This window comes from Ruditapes philippinarum, unplaced genomic scaffold, assembly GCF_026571515.1.
Source record: "Ruditapes philippinarum isolate M1 unplaced genomic scaffold, ASM2657151v2 ctg365_1_1_1_1, whole genome shotgun sequence".
Lineage (NCBI taxonomy): Eukaryota > Metazoa > Mollusca > Bivalvia > Venerida > Veneridae > Ruditapes > Ruditapes philippinarum.
This window is the reverse complement of record NW_026861359.1, coordinates 441,552-454,365: the sequence shown is the minus strand read 5'-3', so window position 1 is coordinate 454,365 and position 12,814 is coordinate 441,552. Positions and strand designations below refer to the sequence as shown.

The 12,814-nt window shown below is 33.4% G+C and overlaps 1 protein-coding gene and 1 long non-coding RNA gene across 2 annotated transcripts; both read left to right on the top strand.

Annotated features, from left to right (window-relative positions):
• LOC132715370 (protocadherin-like wing polarity protein stan) lies at window positions 1-6,283 on the top strand. The gene is made up of 9 exons (XM_060698360.1): window positions 1-288; window positions 1,181-1,355; window positions 2,033-2,194; window positions 3,219-3,362; window positions 3,801-3,923; window positions 4,304-4,486; window positions 4,880-5,076; window positions 5,521-5,767; window positions 6,138-6,283. Exons 1-9 carry the CDS (start codon window positions 217-219, stop codon window positions 6,281-6,283), a joined length of 1,449 nt encoding a protein of 482 aa, XP_060554343.1. The 5' UTR covers window positions 1-216.
• A 2,167-nt stretch (window positions 6,284-8,450) lies between these two features.
• LOC132715369 (uncharacterized) lies at window positions 8,451-12,064 on the top strand. Its single transcript, XR_009623677.1, has 3 exons — window positions 8,451-8,621; window positions 9,722-9,813; window positions 10,864-12,064. It is a non-coding gene; the product is annotated as an uncharacterized LOC132715369 (long non-coding RNA).
• The last annotated feature ends 750 nt before the right edge of the window (window positions 12,065-12,814 follow it).

Genomic DNA, 12,814 nt, shown 5'->3' with positions numbered 1-12,814 from the left:
GAACTGGAATGAATAAAAATATTATTTACACTTGGTGGTTTAAGTTAATATCATTTTGTCAATGCGCAAACTTTGGCTGTTAAACATGTGTATTAATAAATATGATGAAGGCAAATGAATCGAACCGTTTGATAAATATCTGAAATAACAAAAATAAAGAGTCTGAAAAAGTGAATTTGATTGAAAATGTGATATTTTTATATATAAGAACTAAAAATGGGAATTCTGTTATTAGCACTTAGCATCGTTTTACATTCCTATTGGAAATACGCCACAATTTACGCAGCGGTATGTTGATTTTTGTTTTATTTTAATAATCATTACATATGAATTATCTTGTATCTTTTGTTGCGTAAAGAGTAATGATAATGATATTGATATACTAGTTTAGTTTGGATTATTCGTCTTTAGTTAAATACTTAATGGAACAATCTAAGAGGCTTCTAAACACAAGTATGTCCTGTCTATACAATATCTGAATGACCAAAAACAGTAACAACAAAAGTTCGGACCCTTGTCTTTTCAAAACAGATAACTTGAAACAACAGCTAAAGAATCCATATGCTAAAATACTTATATTTTTGCTGGCAAAATTTGTGATAAAAAAAAATCATGTGCCCGCAAATGTACTTGGTTCACATTTTCCACGTGTGATATGTACCTGTATCATAATTATCACTTACAGGGAGTAAGTTCAAATCGTAAGCACATGCGTGACCTTTGATATATACTGAATTATCTCCACTTGGATTTGTCAACGATTTTTTCTCAATGATATATATTTGTTTTAGAGATATACTGGGTAATATCCAGATAGAACCAAGCGCCATGGCTATTATAATTATAAAATCCAGCGCTTAAATTTGATACTTTGCAAAGTTCCCGCATCTGCTCACGATTTGCTCGTGCTGCCCGTGCGTGTCATTTTAATGGTTTATTTGAATGAGTTTGCGCTGACACGTGTTCAATGAACTTTTTAAAAAGATATATTCTGTGTAATGAAATAAGTTTATGATATAACTAAGAACGTATAAGATCAATATAGTGTTGTAAAGGAAAGATGGACCGTTTAATTTATTTTGTGTTTCGCATCATATTCAAACGTGTTAAAATGAAAATGAAAATATATTTCTTTTCGTGACTATGCGTGTAATCCGTTCTTAAACTTATAATATATTAGGTCCCTGTGATAGGTAATTTACCAAATTCCACCAGCGTAAGCGAGGGAACCGGGACGGAAGAATTACTGTACGTGATTGACGTCACAGACGCTGACGGCGACAGCATTACATGTTCACTTCAAGCGGGGGGTGGAAGTAATAAATTTAATTTGAGATTATCTACTGATGCCAACCGTGAGTTTTTGTGTGTTTATTTTCTCTGTTTTACTCAGGTAGCAAACATCTAGCAAGCTCTAAACCCATTATTTAGACGATATGAAAATCATGTGTCAAACAACAAGAAAGCCTAGACCCATGTCCTACGTTTCCGTTTTGAAATTTTTAGCAAAAATACGTTCTTGATTAATATTGTTTTCAATAAATAAACTTGCATCCAATCACACTCAACGATGCAAATGTGCCTAACTACCTTACTTTGTGTTAAGAGGGTATATATTCGAAAAGGCGATTGCACTAGCGAAGTGGGAGATCCGTAAAGAACCTCAAAAACTTTAACTACGCCTGAACAGCTTTTTCGTGGTTGGGTTTACGTCACACCAACACAGTAGAGTCATATGACGAATTTCAAGCCTTACTGGTGGGCATAGAGCAATACCTCAGGTGCCCCTGTGTGTACGAACGAGCTACTTGAGTAGATTAACCAACGTTCCGTAATCTGACTGGATAACTTCCATACATAAAATAATCCAAAGTCACTGGTGGGATTCAAACCCACAATGGTGAAGGGCAAGTGGTTTGAGGTCAACGACCTGAACCACTTGACATCGGATGTTCATCTTAAAAGTTAATACATAAAAATATCATACGCAATACGCATAAAAATTCAATTATTTTTTGTTTTCTAAAAATAGCAAGTTGGTCGCTCTACACAGTCCATGACGAAACGTATGATCCTGGAAGCCAGGCAGTGTACACGCTGGGAATAGACTGTACAGCCAATGGTGACACGGTATCATCTACGTATACAGTAAACATTGTCGCAAATCTGCCCCCTGTTATAACAAATCTACCGGGTAACTTTTCTTTTCTTTTTTCTTTTCTTTTTTTATTTTCAATTTGTTTTATCCATTTTTAATTATTCAAAAACTTTGTTGAAAAAAACTTTGTTTCAGTTACATAAATAACGATATTCTCTTGCGAGCAGTTGGGTATGGTTTATAAAAAAATATCTAAGAACATGCATAAAATAGTCGTACAAAATTGAAGTGAGTCGGCCCAAATGGCCATTTCTGCATGTTTTACATACAATACACGAAGAAATGATAATAATTTTAATTATAATTATAATATGCGAGATACAACCATAACTGGTATTTTAATATTACATATCTTTGCAGAGCAGATTAATTTTTTTTTCTAGAACAAAATGTTGTCAACAATCATATAAATGTTCATACTCGATCACTCTAATTTCTGTTAATATTGTTTTTTTGTTTAAAAAATATATTTCTTTAGAAAACGAGATATATTTCTGTTGCTTTTTTATCATTATTTACATGCTTATGGAAAATGTGCCCATTGTAGACTAATCCACTCAAAGTAAATTGGCATTAAATAACAATGAAAAATATAGCGTGACGAACGCCTTTAACGTTCTGTATATAAATTTTTATAATCATTTATTTTTTCATCGATACAATGTATCTTTTTTGTTTATTAGACCGCAAATGTAATATATATTTTCGTCTAAGAGCATAATAAAAAACTGTCACCTGATTTATATTTCAATCTGTCATATGGTGGTGGGGTGGGGTTCGGTTTGTGTTTGAATGTAGGCAGCTATATATCGTGCATCACAAAGAAGCCTCTTTATTTTTTATTTTTTACAAACTATTCGACCCTGTTCTAACATTTTACATATTTATCACATACCAGTGCCGTTTTTTACTCGTTGAATAAAATAATATCATGCTCGCCACAGGCTCGCATATTATAATTTCATTCAACTCGTTCAATTAATTTAGAATTAAACTTACACTTATTGAAAATCCTCTATATTGTATACTTTTCTGACTTTTTCACGACTTCACTTTTCAGATAGCGTTAACGTATCAACGTTAACAACGTCGATAGGGGATAACGTTTTTACGGTTACTGGGACGGACACAGAAAATGACCAGATATCGTATTCTAGATCGTGTAGCCCCGTCGCGCCCGCCTGTCCATTCACAATACTAGCTTGTAAATATGAGTTTATTTTAATGTGAAATCAAATCTGTATCAAAGCATTTCTTCAGTTTTTATTATGAAATAAAATACATGAATTATTTTATTTTATTTCTTTTTATTGCTGAAAAAAATCAGGCCTTATTTGTTGGCACACATTTCCTACCACAGAAAATATATTTCTTTTTACAGACTGTTTGTGTTAATCAATTAATCAAAAGATAATTAAAAGTTATCTTTTAAACACGAGTGTAATACAAAATATGGATTGTAAATTTCCTTTTTTTTTGCCTTTCTCTAGTTTCTCTGTAATTATAATGATGTATTATCAATTATTATATTAACCATACCTGCCATTATCTTTATCTTTTGATAATAACAATCCTGATAATGATGATTATTATTGTTATTATGCCACTAAAATGATTTCATCAACGTTTTTCTTTCTTATAGCTGGCGCAATACAGCTGAACGCTGATATCTCATCCAGTACACATATCGGATATGACGTCACGGTTACAATCTCGGATGATACCGGAAGTGGAGTTGACAAAATTCTCACGGTCCTTTATACTGGTGAGTGGATGTAACACAAACTGAATGGTTTAGTTTCTTTTAATAACATTGTCCGGAATTAGATATGTGATTAGAGTGGAAAAATAACATCGGCTTTCAACACTACTGTCGTATCTAAAATGGAAGGTCGTATTGCGATAATGAGAAAGATAATAAATGAAAACGTTTCATTTTAAACTGTTCGATATAAAATCTACAAGTGATGAAGTAAGATTTATGTTCATATGATGACGTCATTTATGACGTTATTACGTTGAAAGATTCAGAAATCAGGTATAATTATGATGCAAATAAAAACATGTATTTATTGTGATAGTTAATCTTCTAGCTTTAAATTTCTTTGTATTTAATTTTTTAAACATTGTCATGATTTCATTTAGATATAAATAATCCACCCGCGATACAAAATCTGGGCTCAACAATATCTGTACCAGAGAACACGGCGCTGGGTGAAACTGTTGTAACTACAGACTGTTCGGACAGTGACGCTTCGGACACGCTTGTCTACACAATGTCCTGTACACCCGCTTCCGGCTCGACATACTTTTTAATAAATTCGTCATGTAGGTATTTTCTAATTTATATCTTACAAATAAAAAAAACCAGGTTGAATTTAAGAGGCGTTACAGTAAAAACAACGTTATTATTATCATTATTATAAAAATATTATTGTTATTATTATTAATATTATTATTATTATCATCATTATCATTATTATCATCATTATCATTATTATTATTATAATGCAAGTGATTTTTTTGACAATATGATTTTAATGTATACGGACAATTTATATGCTAACTCTTCTTTGAAAAGACAGCTCTGAATAAATATCGAGTTCAAACAGGCAGAGTTAATCATGAATATATAACTATGTAATTAAATTAAGTTGAGAATGTGAAATCTTATCAGACAATTAAGAATTGTTGTTTCTTACATTTAAGATTGTTTTGCAGCTGGCGTCATTTACACCTCAACCACTTCCAATATCAATTATGAATTTCTGGGCGGAACTACGTCATTTGCGTGTCCAGTCACGTGCAATGACGGCAGAGCTTCCGACACGGAAACAGTTACTCTTTCGGTAACCAATGTAAACGAAGCACCGACATTGAGCCAGAATGCTTACAGTATATCTGCAGACGAAGGACCGGTATGGTATTGTTGTTGTTGCCTGTTTTTAAACCGACAAAAGGGGTTTTATTGTATTCTTATTAATTAAGTTAATAACATGCTTACATTTAATTTATAAATACTACCTGGGATGCGTGCTATACATATATCCTTGATCTTTATTTCGTATCATTGAAAATATTTAAAAAATATTTGTCCTTTCTTATTATATAATATTTATTTATTATTTGCATTGAGAGCTTCACTAATGACGTAATACACAAGTTTTCCGGCCGCCAAAACTCGGTACTTTCCGTCTTTTTTTTGTCTTTTCAAATCCCAAAAAATCAAGCATGTGTTGATATGATCATGGAAAGTGTTATTTCAATGTTTGCTATAAAAGCAACGATTTGTGAAAAGGATGGTAATATAATACATGCATTATAAGAATAATCAAGCCAAATCTAAAATTATGACAATTTAGGCGGGAACGGTAATCCTTGCAGCCGGATTTAACGTCACTGATGAAGATACCGATGACACATACTCGTTTAGCGTTGACTGCGGTGATTCGACCGGATATTTTTCTATCGTCACGGGCACCGGGGTACTGAGCTACTCTACGGATTACGACGTGGATGACGGTACCCGGCCATCTTCGATCAGTTGTAACGTGACAGTCACTGATAGTGGAGGGATAACTGATACAGCTCCTCTGTCAATAATTATAAGTATGATCATAATAATCATATAGATTTACGTACATTGTTTTTAACTGCTAAAAGTTGGCTTAGTGTTCAGAACTTTAAAGTAAAAGAAAAGAAAGAAAGAAAAAAGTCCACTTAAGCTTCGTTCTACTGAGCTGGAAATAATGACTAATATACCTTCCAAATCTGGATACTACAAAGTATATGGAAATTAAGGCAATTCATCCCATTTTTTACAGTAAATGTCCATTATCTAGACTGTTAACAACGTCAAGTTACTTATACAATTTACCGAAAGCTGTATATGTTTTCATCCAATGTATACATCTCACCCGTAAGCTGTATATCCGTCGTATTCTGTAGACTTATAATAACTAAATTCTTAATATTTCAGATAATATAAACGACAATGCGCCGGTGTTTGTATACACATCTCATGTGTGGTTCGTCTCCCTGGACGCTGCAGTAGGTACAGTCGTTGGAACAGCTGCCGCTACCGATGCTGATATCGGCACTTTTGGAGATATATCATATACGTAAGACCTTAATTATTGAGGCATGAATCTACCGTAACTGAATATACCAATGAGACTAGAGCAGACCAAGATCAGCCGTCACACCCGTGTAATCAGACCATGGCCCAAACTGTCCGCTATTTAGTCATTCATAACATTTATAACATATCTTATATATATACATGTACGTTTAAGTACACCCTTTAGCTCGACACTATGAACTGTAGGGGCATTTTCCCCCACTCTCTACTCTACACTATATTTAACGAAGTACCAGCAAATTTGGTTGCTGGCATTTACCTACTTATAAAGCCAACATTATTTTTATAGTAGTCTATATATTCCACTATTTTACTTCTAAATTTGTATTGGCACTCACTTTGCTAGACAGAGGGCAAAAATCTTTATTAATTACTACAATACAAATAACTATTTTAATAATATGAAAAGTGTTGAAATGTCAAGAACAGAAATGATAATAACATCCCATAACTTCAAACCCAATCAAAGCAATACGGTAACGATTATCAAGAACTGGTCTGACATACACGACAGAAATAGTCAGGCTGATTTTCTTGGTCGGTTCCTGTCCGGCTTCCTGTCCGAATTTTTTTTGAAGTTTTAAAAATCGCAAACGGGATCACAACCGAACCGCTTGTTTATTATGGTTAAGAAGTCGTATAAAAGTCAAGTTTCTAATGATAAAAATGAAACAGTACCTATAACATAATGCTTATAATAATAATTACGACGGTGACGAAGGTAATGGTAGTGACAAAAAGATTGTAGATAATGATGATGATGCTGATGATGATGATGCTGATGATGATTTGTTTATGCCGATGATGGTAACAATTATGAATAATGTTGTTGTTGATGATGATGATGATAATAAATTATAACAATGGATGTGATGATTACTATTATGATGATGTTGTCATAGTGATGATGATGGTGGTGATGATGGTGATGATGGTGGTGATGATGTTGTCATAGTGATGATGATGATGATTGTGGTGATGATGGTGATGATGGTGGTGATGATGTTGTCATAGTGATGATGATGATGATGGTGGTAATGATGGTGATGATGGTGGTGATGATGTTGTCATAGTGATGATGATGATGATGGTGGTGATGATGGTGATGATGGTGGTGATGATGTTGTCATAGTGATGATGGTGATGATGGTGGTGATGATGATAATACTGCCTATGCTAATGGTAATGATGATGATGATTTTGAGATGAGAAATAAGAATAATCTGCCATGATACTTTATGTTATGGATAATCGCAGACATGACTACTTTTGATACGACGAAACGTTTAGGGTAAAAAGGGTGAAAGTTTTAAGTATATTTCTTTAAAAATTTCACCCTAGACCGTCCAATTAACTGCAAAATTTCGAAATCGACAGCTCAGGTGGAAATTTAAAAACCCGTATCTGGACCATGAGGTGTTCTACCATAAAATTTATTGTAGTTTCGGACGGCGGAGGAAATGAAAACGAGAAACGGTTCCCGGTTTTTTTACAACAAAACTACAAAAACAACTACACGGGCAACAGCCCGTTATACAATTATTCTTTGTTAAGTTTTTGGGGTTTTTCCCCTTTCCCACTGACAGCGATAGACGTTTGCACGGCCCTATAAAGGATACATAAGGCAAAGGCCCAAAAGAAAAATTTTGAAATTTTTTACAAACCTTAGTGGGATCCCTTTAACAACTATGTCGTTGCATCCCATAACTTTACTTATTTATGAAAAAAAATTGAATGAACACCAAGGGTCTTTGTCTTGAAAATGTTATCTGTCATAAGTACAGCCAATGGAAATGGGGTTTGAACCACGCTGAGCCGACGTTGAGCGCGTATTTAGTCAAATGTCATGAAAAAGTAATGTACAAAAGGACACATGGAGTCTTCCTCTACCAGCAAAGAAGGAAACTCGTGATATGGTCTATACATATTGGTGCGACGTGAAACCCAACCCCACCCCCACCCCCCCCCCCCCAAAAAAAAAAAAAAAAAAAAAAAAAAACAAAAACAACACTGGTTTGCTGAAAACGCTGAATGAAAGGTGATTGAAATATTACCTTCCTGTACAATCGAGCATATTACAATGAGTGTTTTAACAGAACCACAGTTGAATTATTTTACAACGACATCAACATTTAATGCTTTTAAACTATGTTTGTTATATTTTCCCTTCAGGTACAAGACGTTTTTCGACGATAGTCGTAATATCGCCTGGTTTACGGCATGTGTCGTAATCCTGTTAATAACGACGATTCTGATTTGTTGGATGTGCTTTTCATTCTGTGGAAGTAGTTCGCCATATTCGCCATATTATAAATTCAAATGGTAAATCAATACGCCGCTGAAAGCATGTCAAAACTTTGTTAAAGTGACATTATGCTCATTTTTTTCGCCGTTATAATAGATATATATTTTAAGATTGTGATATAATGGTGATTGACCAATAAATGATAATGCAAAATGATTTAAAATTTTTAAAGTTCCTAAATAATAAACATACTGCCCAAAATGTTTGAATAATTAAACTTTACCGATGCATTCTGTACGATTTTTAAAGGAAATTCCGTTGGCCAAGTTATCATAGATTATATTAAGTAAACTATTAAATTGAGCACAATTATTGAACAAGTCAAGTTCATTCTATATTTACCTAATCACTGACAATTTTAAACTTGAATGGGCATAATGTCATTTTAAAAATGTTCTCAAGCATTTATTATATATAAAATAAAAAAATGAAACAAAATATAGTATCGTTTTGCAGCTCGTCGACGAATATTTTTCTAATGGCGAGGAAGCTACATATACCAGTTTTGAATACCTTACAGATCATAAATAGTTCTAGATTGACAGATTAATGAGATTTCTCAGGAAAAAGAAAAACTTGCATATTCGACTTATTCGTAATACAGTTCATTCAACAATTAAATATCATCCAGTTTCTATCTGAACACCTTCTACTCTGTATAAATGTACACATTTCTCGGATTCTGAAGTTGCAGCTGTGAACTTGTTTATAAATTTGTCACCAATAAGAACGTGTGTATTTAAACGGCATATACCGGAGAATATAGCCTCGTGGACATTTATAAAACCCTCTACTTACGCCTTGGGTTATATTATATTTATCACATTCAGGCTATATTATCCCGTATATTCATTCAACTCGTTGTAACTATTTCAGACAGGTTATATGGCCGTTTATAAACGGTTGTTTGCAATATAACCCTCGCCTAGCGACTCGGGTTATATTTTCAAACAACCTTTTACATAGGGCCATATAACCTGTCAAAAATCTTTTTAACTAAAGGCATACAGATTAAAAGGGCTTTATATATAATTTGAAATGTTATTGAATAAAATACGTTTAACCTCGAATGAGTTATATTATTTAGTGGTAATCAACCTATTATGAAATATTACAGTTGCAGAATATGGGACGAACCTGTTCGGAAACGGCGGAACTGGGGCGAGTATCAACGTGAAAATTATTATAGGCAGATGGAACCAATCAGAGGTATTGTCTGATTTTATTAACCTGTCAATTACATACTGATTATACGTTCAATGCACTCAATATATCTTCGATAGATTTTCGTTAAGTTTGATGCAAAGCCGTCCGGTTAGCTCAATAGGTAGAGCGTTTGAATCGGGCAACACGGGTTTGATTCCGGACGGCGCAGGTCACTTTCGTTGTGATTGATTAGAAATACTCTCTACGGCCAATCGCACCGTACCTCTGCTCTGGTATGTAAACAAATAAACAGTTCCTTGCAAAAGTGAAGGCAACTAGTACTGGTAAACTGCTTGACAGCTTGCGCAGGAACAATGCGGTGGCTGAACTGTACTCTGGTAAATTAAACGTGGCTTACTGTTGTAATCCGGAATGAAAAACTACCAATACAACAACTCGTAAAGTTAGATGCTTGTTACCTAAACAAAGTAGCGATAAATGAGCCGCGTCATGACAAAACCAACATTATGGATTTGCGACCAGCTTGGATCCAGACCAGCCTGCACATCCGCACAGTCTGATCAGGATCCATGCTGCTCGCTTATTAACCCTATAACAAGTAGAGAAACTGATAGCGAACAGCATGGATCCTGATCAGACTGTGCGGATGCTCAGACTGGTCTGGATCCATGCTAGTCGCAAACCAATAAGTTGGTTTTGTCTTGACACGGCTCAAATGTGAAAATTTGTGGCAAAAAAGCAAAATGTAAAGAAAGTAGTATTTTGACTGCCGCACAAAATATTAATTCTCTCTCGATAACTGTATTTATTGCCACAAAAAAGCAACGTATGGATAAAGATGGGCCAAGTAATTGGCCAATGAGTAACCTTTTGAATACTACAAAAGATCACGAAAATTAAAACGCTTTTTGGACATAAAACTTAAAGCAATAAAAGGTAAAATAAGGCATTTAAGACGGAAAATCTAATTATAAGCGAGCGGCGCTCTAAAAAAGCGCAACATTTCTGTCGTATTGTTCTTTTCTTTTTTTCTTTTTTTTTGACGTTTATGTATTGTAAAGTTTTTGTAACATTGATTATTTATTATTTCAGAAAGTCGAAGGCCTCAAAGAAGGCCTAATGGATACCAGTTCTGGTCAACAGATAATTAAACAATAGAATGATCGAAGGTGAATGTCTTGGCCTTTAATCCTGCAGCGAAATTTACTACTCTGACTGTAGAACAAACAAAGTAGTGTGAAAAGGCCTTTAGGAACGTTATATTTCTAGTACTTTATGTACTTTTGTAATAAAAAAGGATCTTTTGTGTTAAAAACTATTTTCCTGTCGATTATGGAAGTGATAGTTTGTCAAATATATTTATGATTCAATTAATGATTTGATACTTTTGCTTTGTCGAATAGTTTATATTTGATTTTAAGGCACATTATGTCTCATAAACAAATAAATTGTTTATTTTATCTTCTTGTATGAAAGGGCAACAGAAAGTTTATGAAATTGATATTACAGTGTTTTAATATGTAATATGTTTGTTCTCTGAATAAAGTAGCACTTATGTGAAATAATTTGTCATTTAAGTAGGAAAATGTAAACAAAGTAGTATTTTGACTTCCATACCAAATACTAACTCACTATAACTGAACTGATTGCTAAAACTATCCAAAGTGAAATAAAGTTATTATGTTAATTATTATATGTAATTATTTTCTGTGGATTTTACCTACTTTGAAAGCATATAAGACATCACATGCTGCACAAAATTCAAACCTCTTGTTTTGTTCGAAGTAGTCGATAATTAGTTTTAAGGAATATACATGTATGTTCAACTTTCAAAGTAATGTAAAAAGTAGTCATTGGAGCTTTCATCTTCGCTTTTCAAAAAAAAAATAAATAAAAATAAGCAACACAATACAAAATTGCAACTCGATATTGTCGAGATTAGATCAAATACTTTCCAAATGTTTCAATATACAAGACCACAGCCCCCTACCCCCTTAACGAAAAAATAACAATTTAATAATGCATTGTAAGCATAGGCTTATAAATACGCTTTGCAACGACAGCGATCATAGTAAGTAGAGTGAAGTTTAATATTTTTTGCAAGACCATCTCCGGAGATGGTTATGGTCACACTTCCTTGTTAGAAACAATTTAACATAACACCGCCCTTGATTTAACCCCGCCTACAAACTATTCCCGTTAAGGAGTATACTACTCTGTTAATCATTTGAAAGATGTCATAGTTACACACATGTTCTATGCTTTGAACATCGTTTTCATTTTAAAGATTTCTAACGCAGTAGATATAATGGTTAACTGATTTTGTTATTTATTGGTTTAATAAATGTCGTTTTAAATACTTTTGTTGTTAATATTAATTTAAAACACTCACCCCACAACGACCACCATCATTAGCATCATCATCACAACAATTATCATTATCATCATCGTCATCATCATCTTTATCACCTCCAACAAAAGCAGCAGCTTATTATTATACTTATTATTTCAAAACATCTTTTATAATAATCAGCATCATTGTCACCATCATCATCATGTTTTATTGTTAGCATCAACAGCAGCAAAATCATTATCAACATCACCATCATTGATCATCGTCAGAAACATCAGTATAATAATTGTGTATCGTCGTCAACAATATCATAATTGTGATTATCACTAACATCTTATTAATATTATTTCTATAATCATTACTATCATTTAAGAAAGTCTAATATTATCAAATAAAGAAAAAAATGTACAGGCGTTATGCAAATCAAAGTATAACTACGCGAAGTAAGTAATAACGAGAAACGAATGGTGTAATAACGCATAAGAGACATTATAACGTGAAACAAAAGGCATTCTAACACAAAACAATAACAAAGCTTAATTTCATAGAACAAAATGCGTAATTACGCGAATCAAAAGAATTCTTAGTTCATATGTCTCGAGCAATTATATCAGACCAATATTGATCTTTCTTTCTCACGTTACTAGACTATTTGATAAGCATTATTGTGGTATGAAATTGGCGTTATAA

Bases quoted from the DNA above. Each gene is read 5' to 3' on its own strand.
- LOC132715370 (XM_060698360.1), top strand. From the start codon at position 217: ATGGGAATTCTGTTATTAGCACTTAGCATCGTTTTACATTCCTATTGG. The intron at 1,356-2,032 runs GTGAGTTTTTGT...TTCTAAAAATAG, and splicing joins ATTATCTACTGATGCCAACC to CAAGTTGGTCGCTCTACACA. The intron at 3,363-3,800 runs GTAAATATGAGT...TCTTTCTTATAG, and splicing joins TCCATTCACAATACTAGCTT to CTGGCGCAATACAGCTGAAC.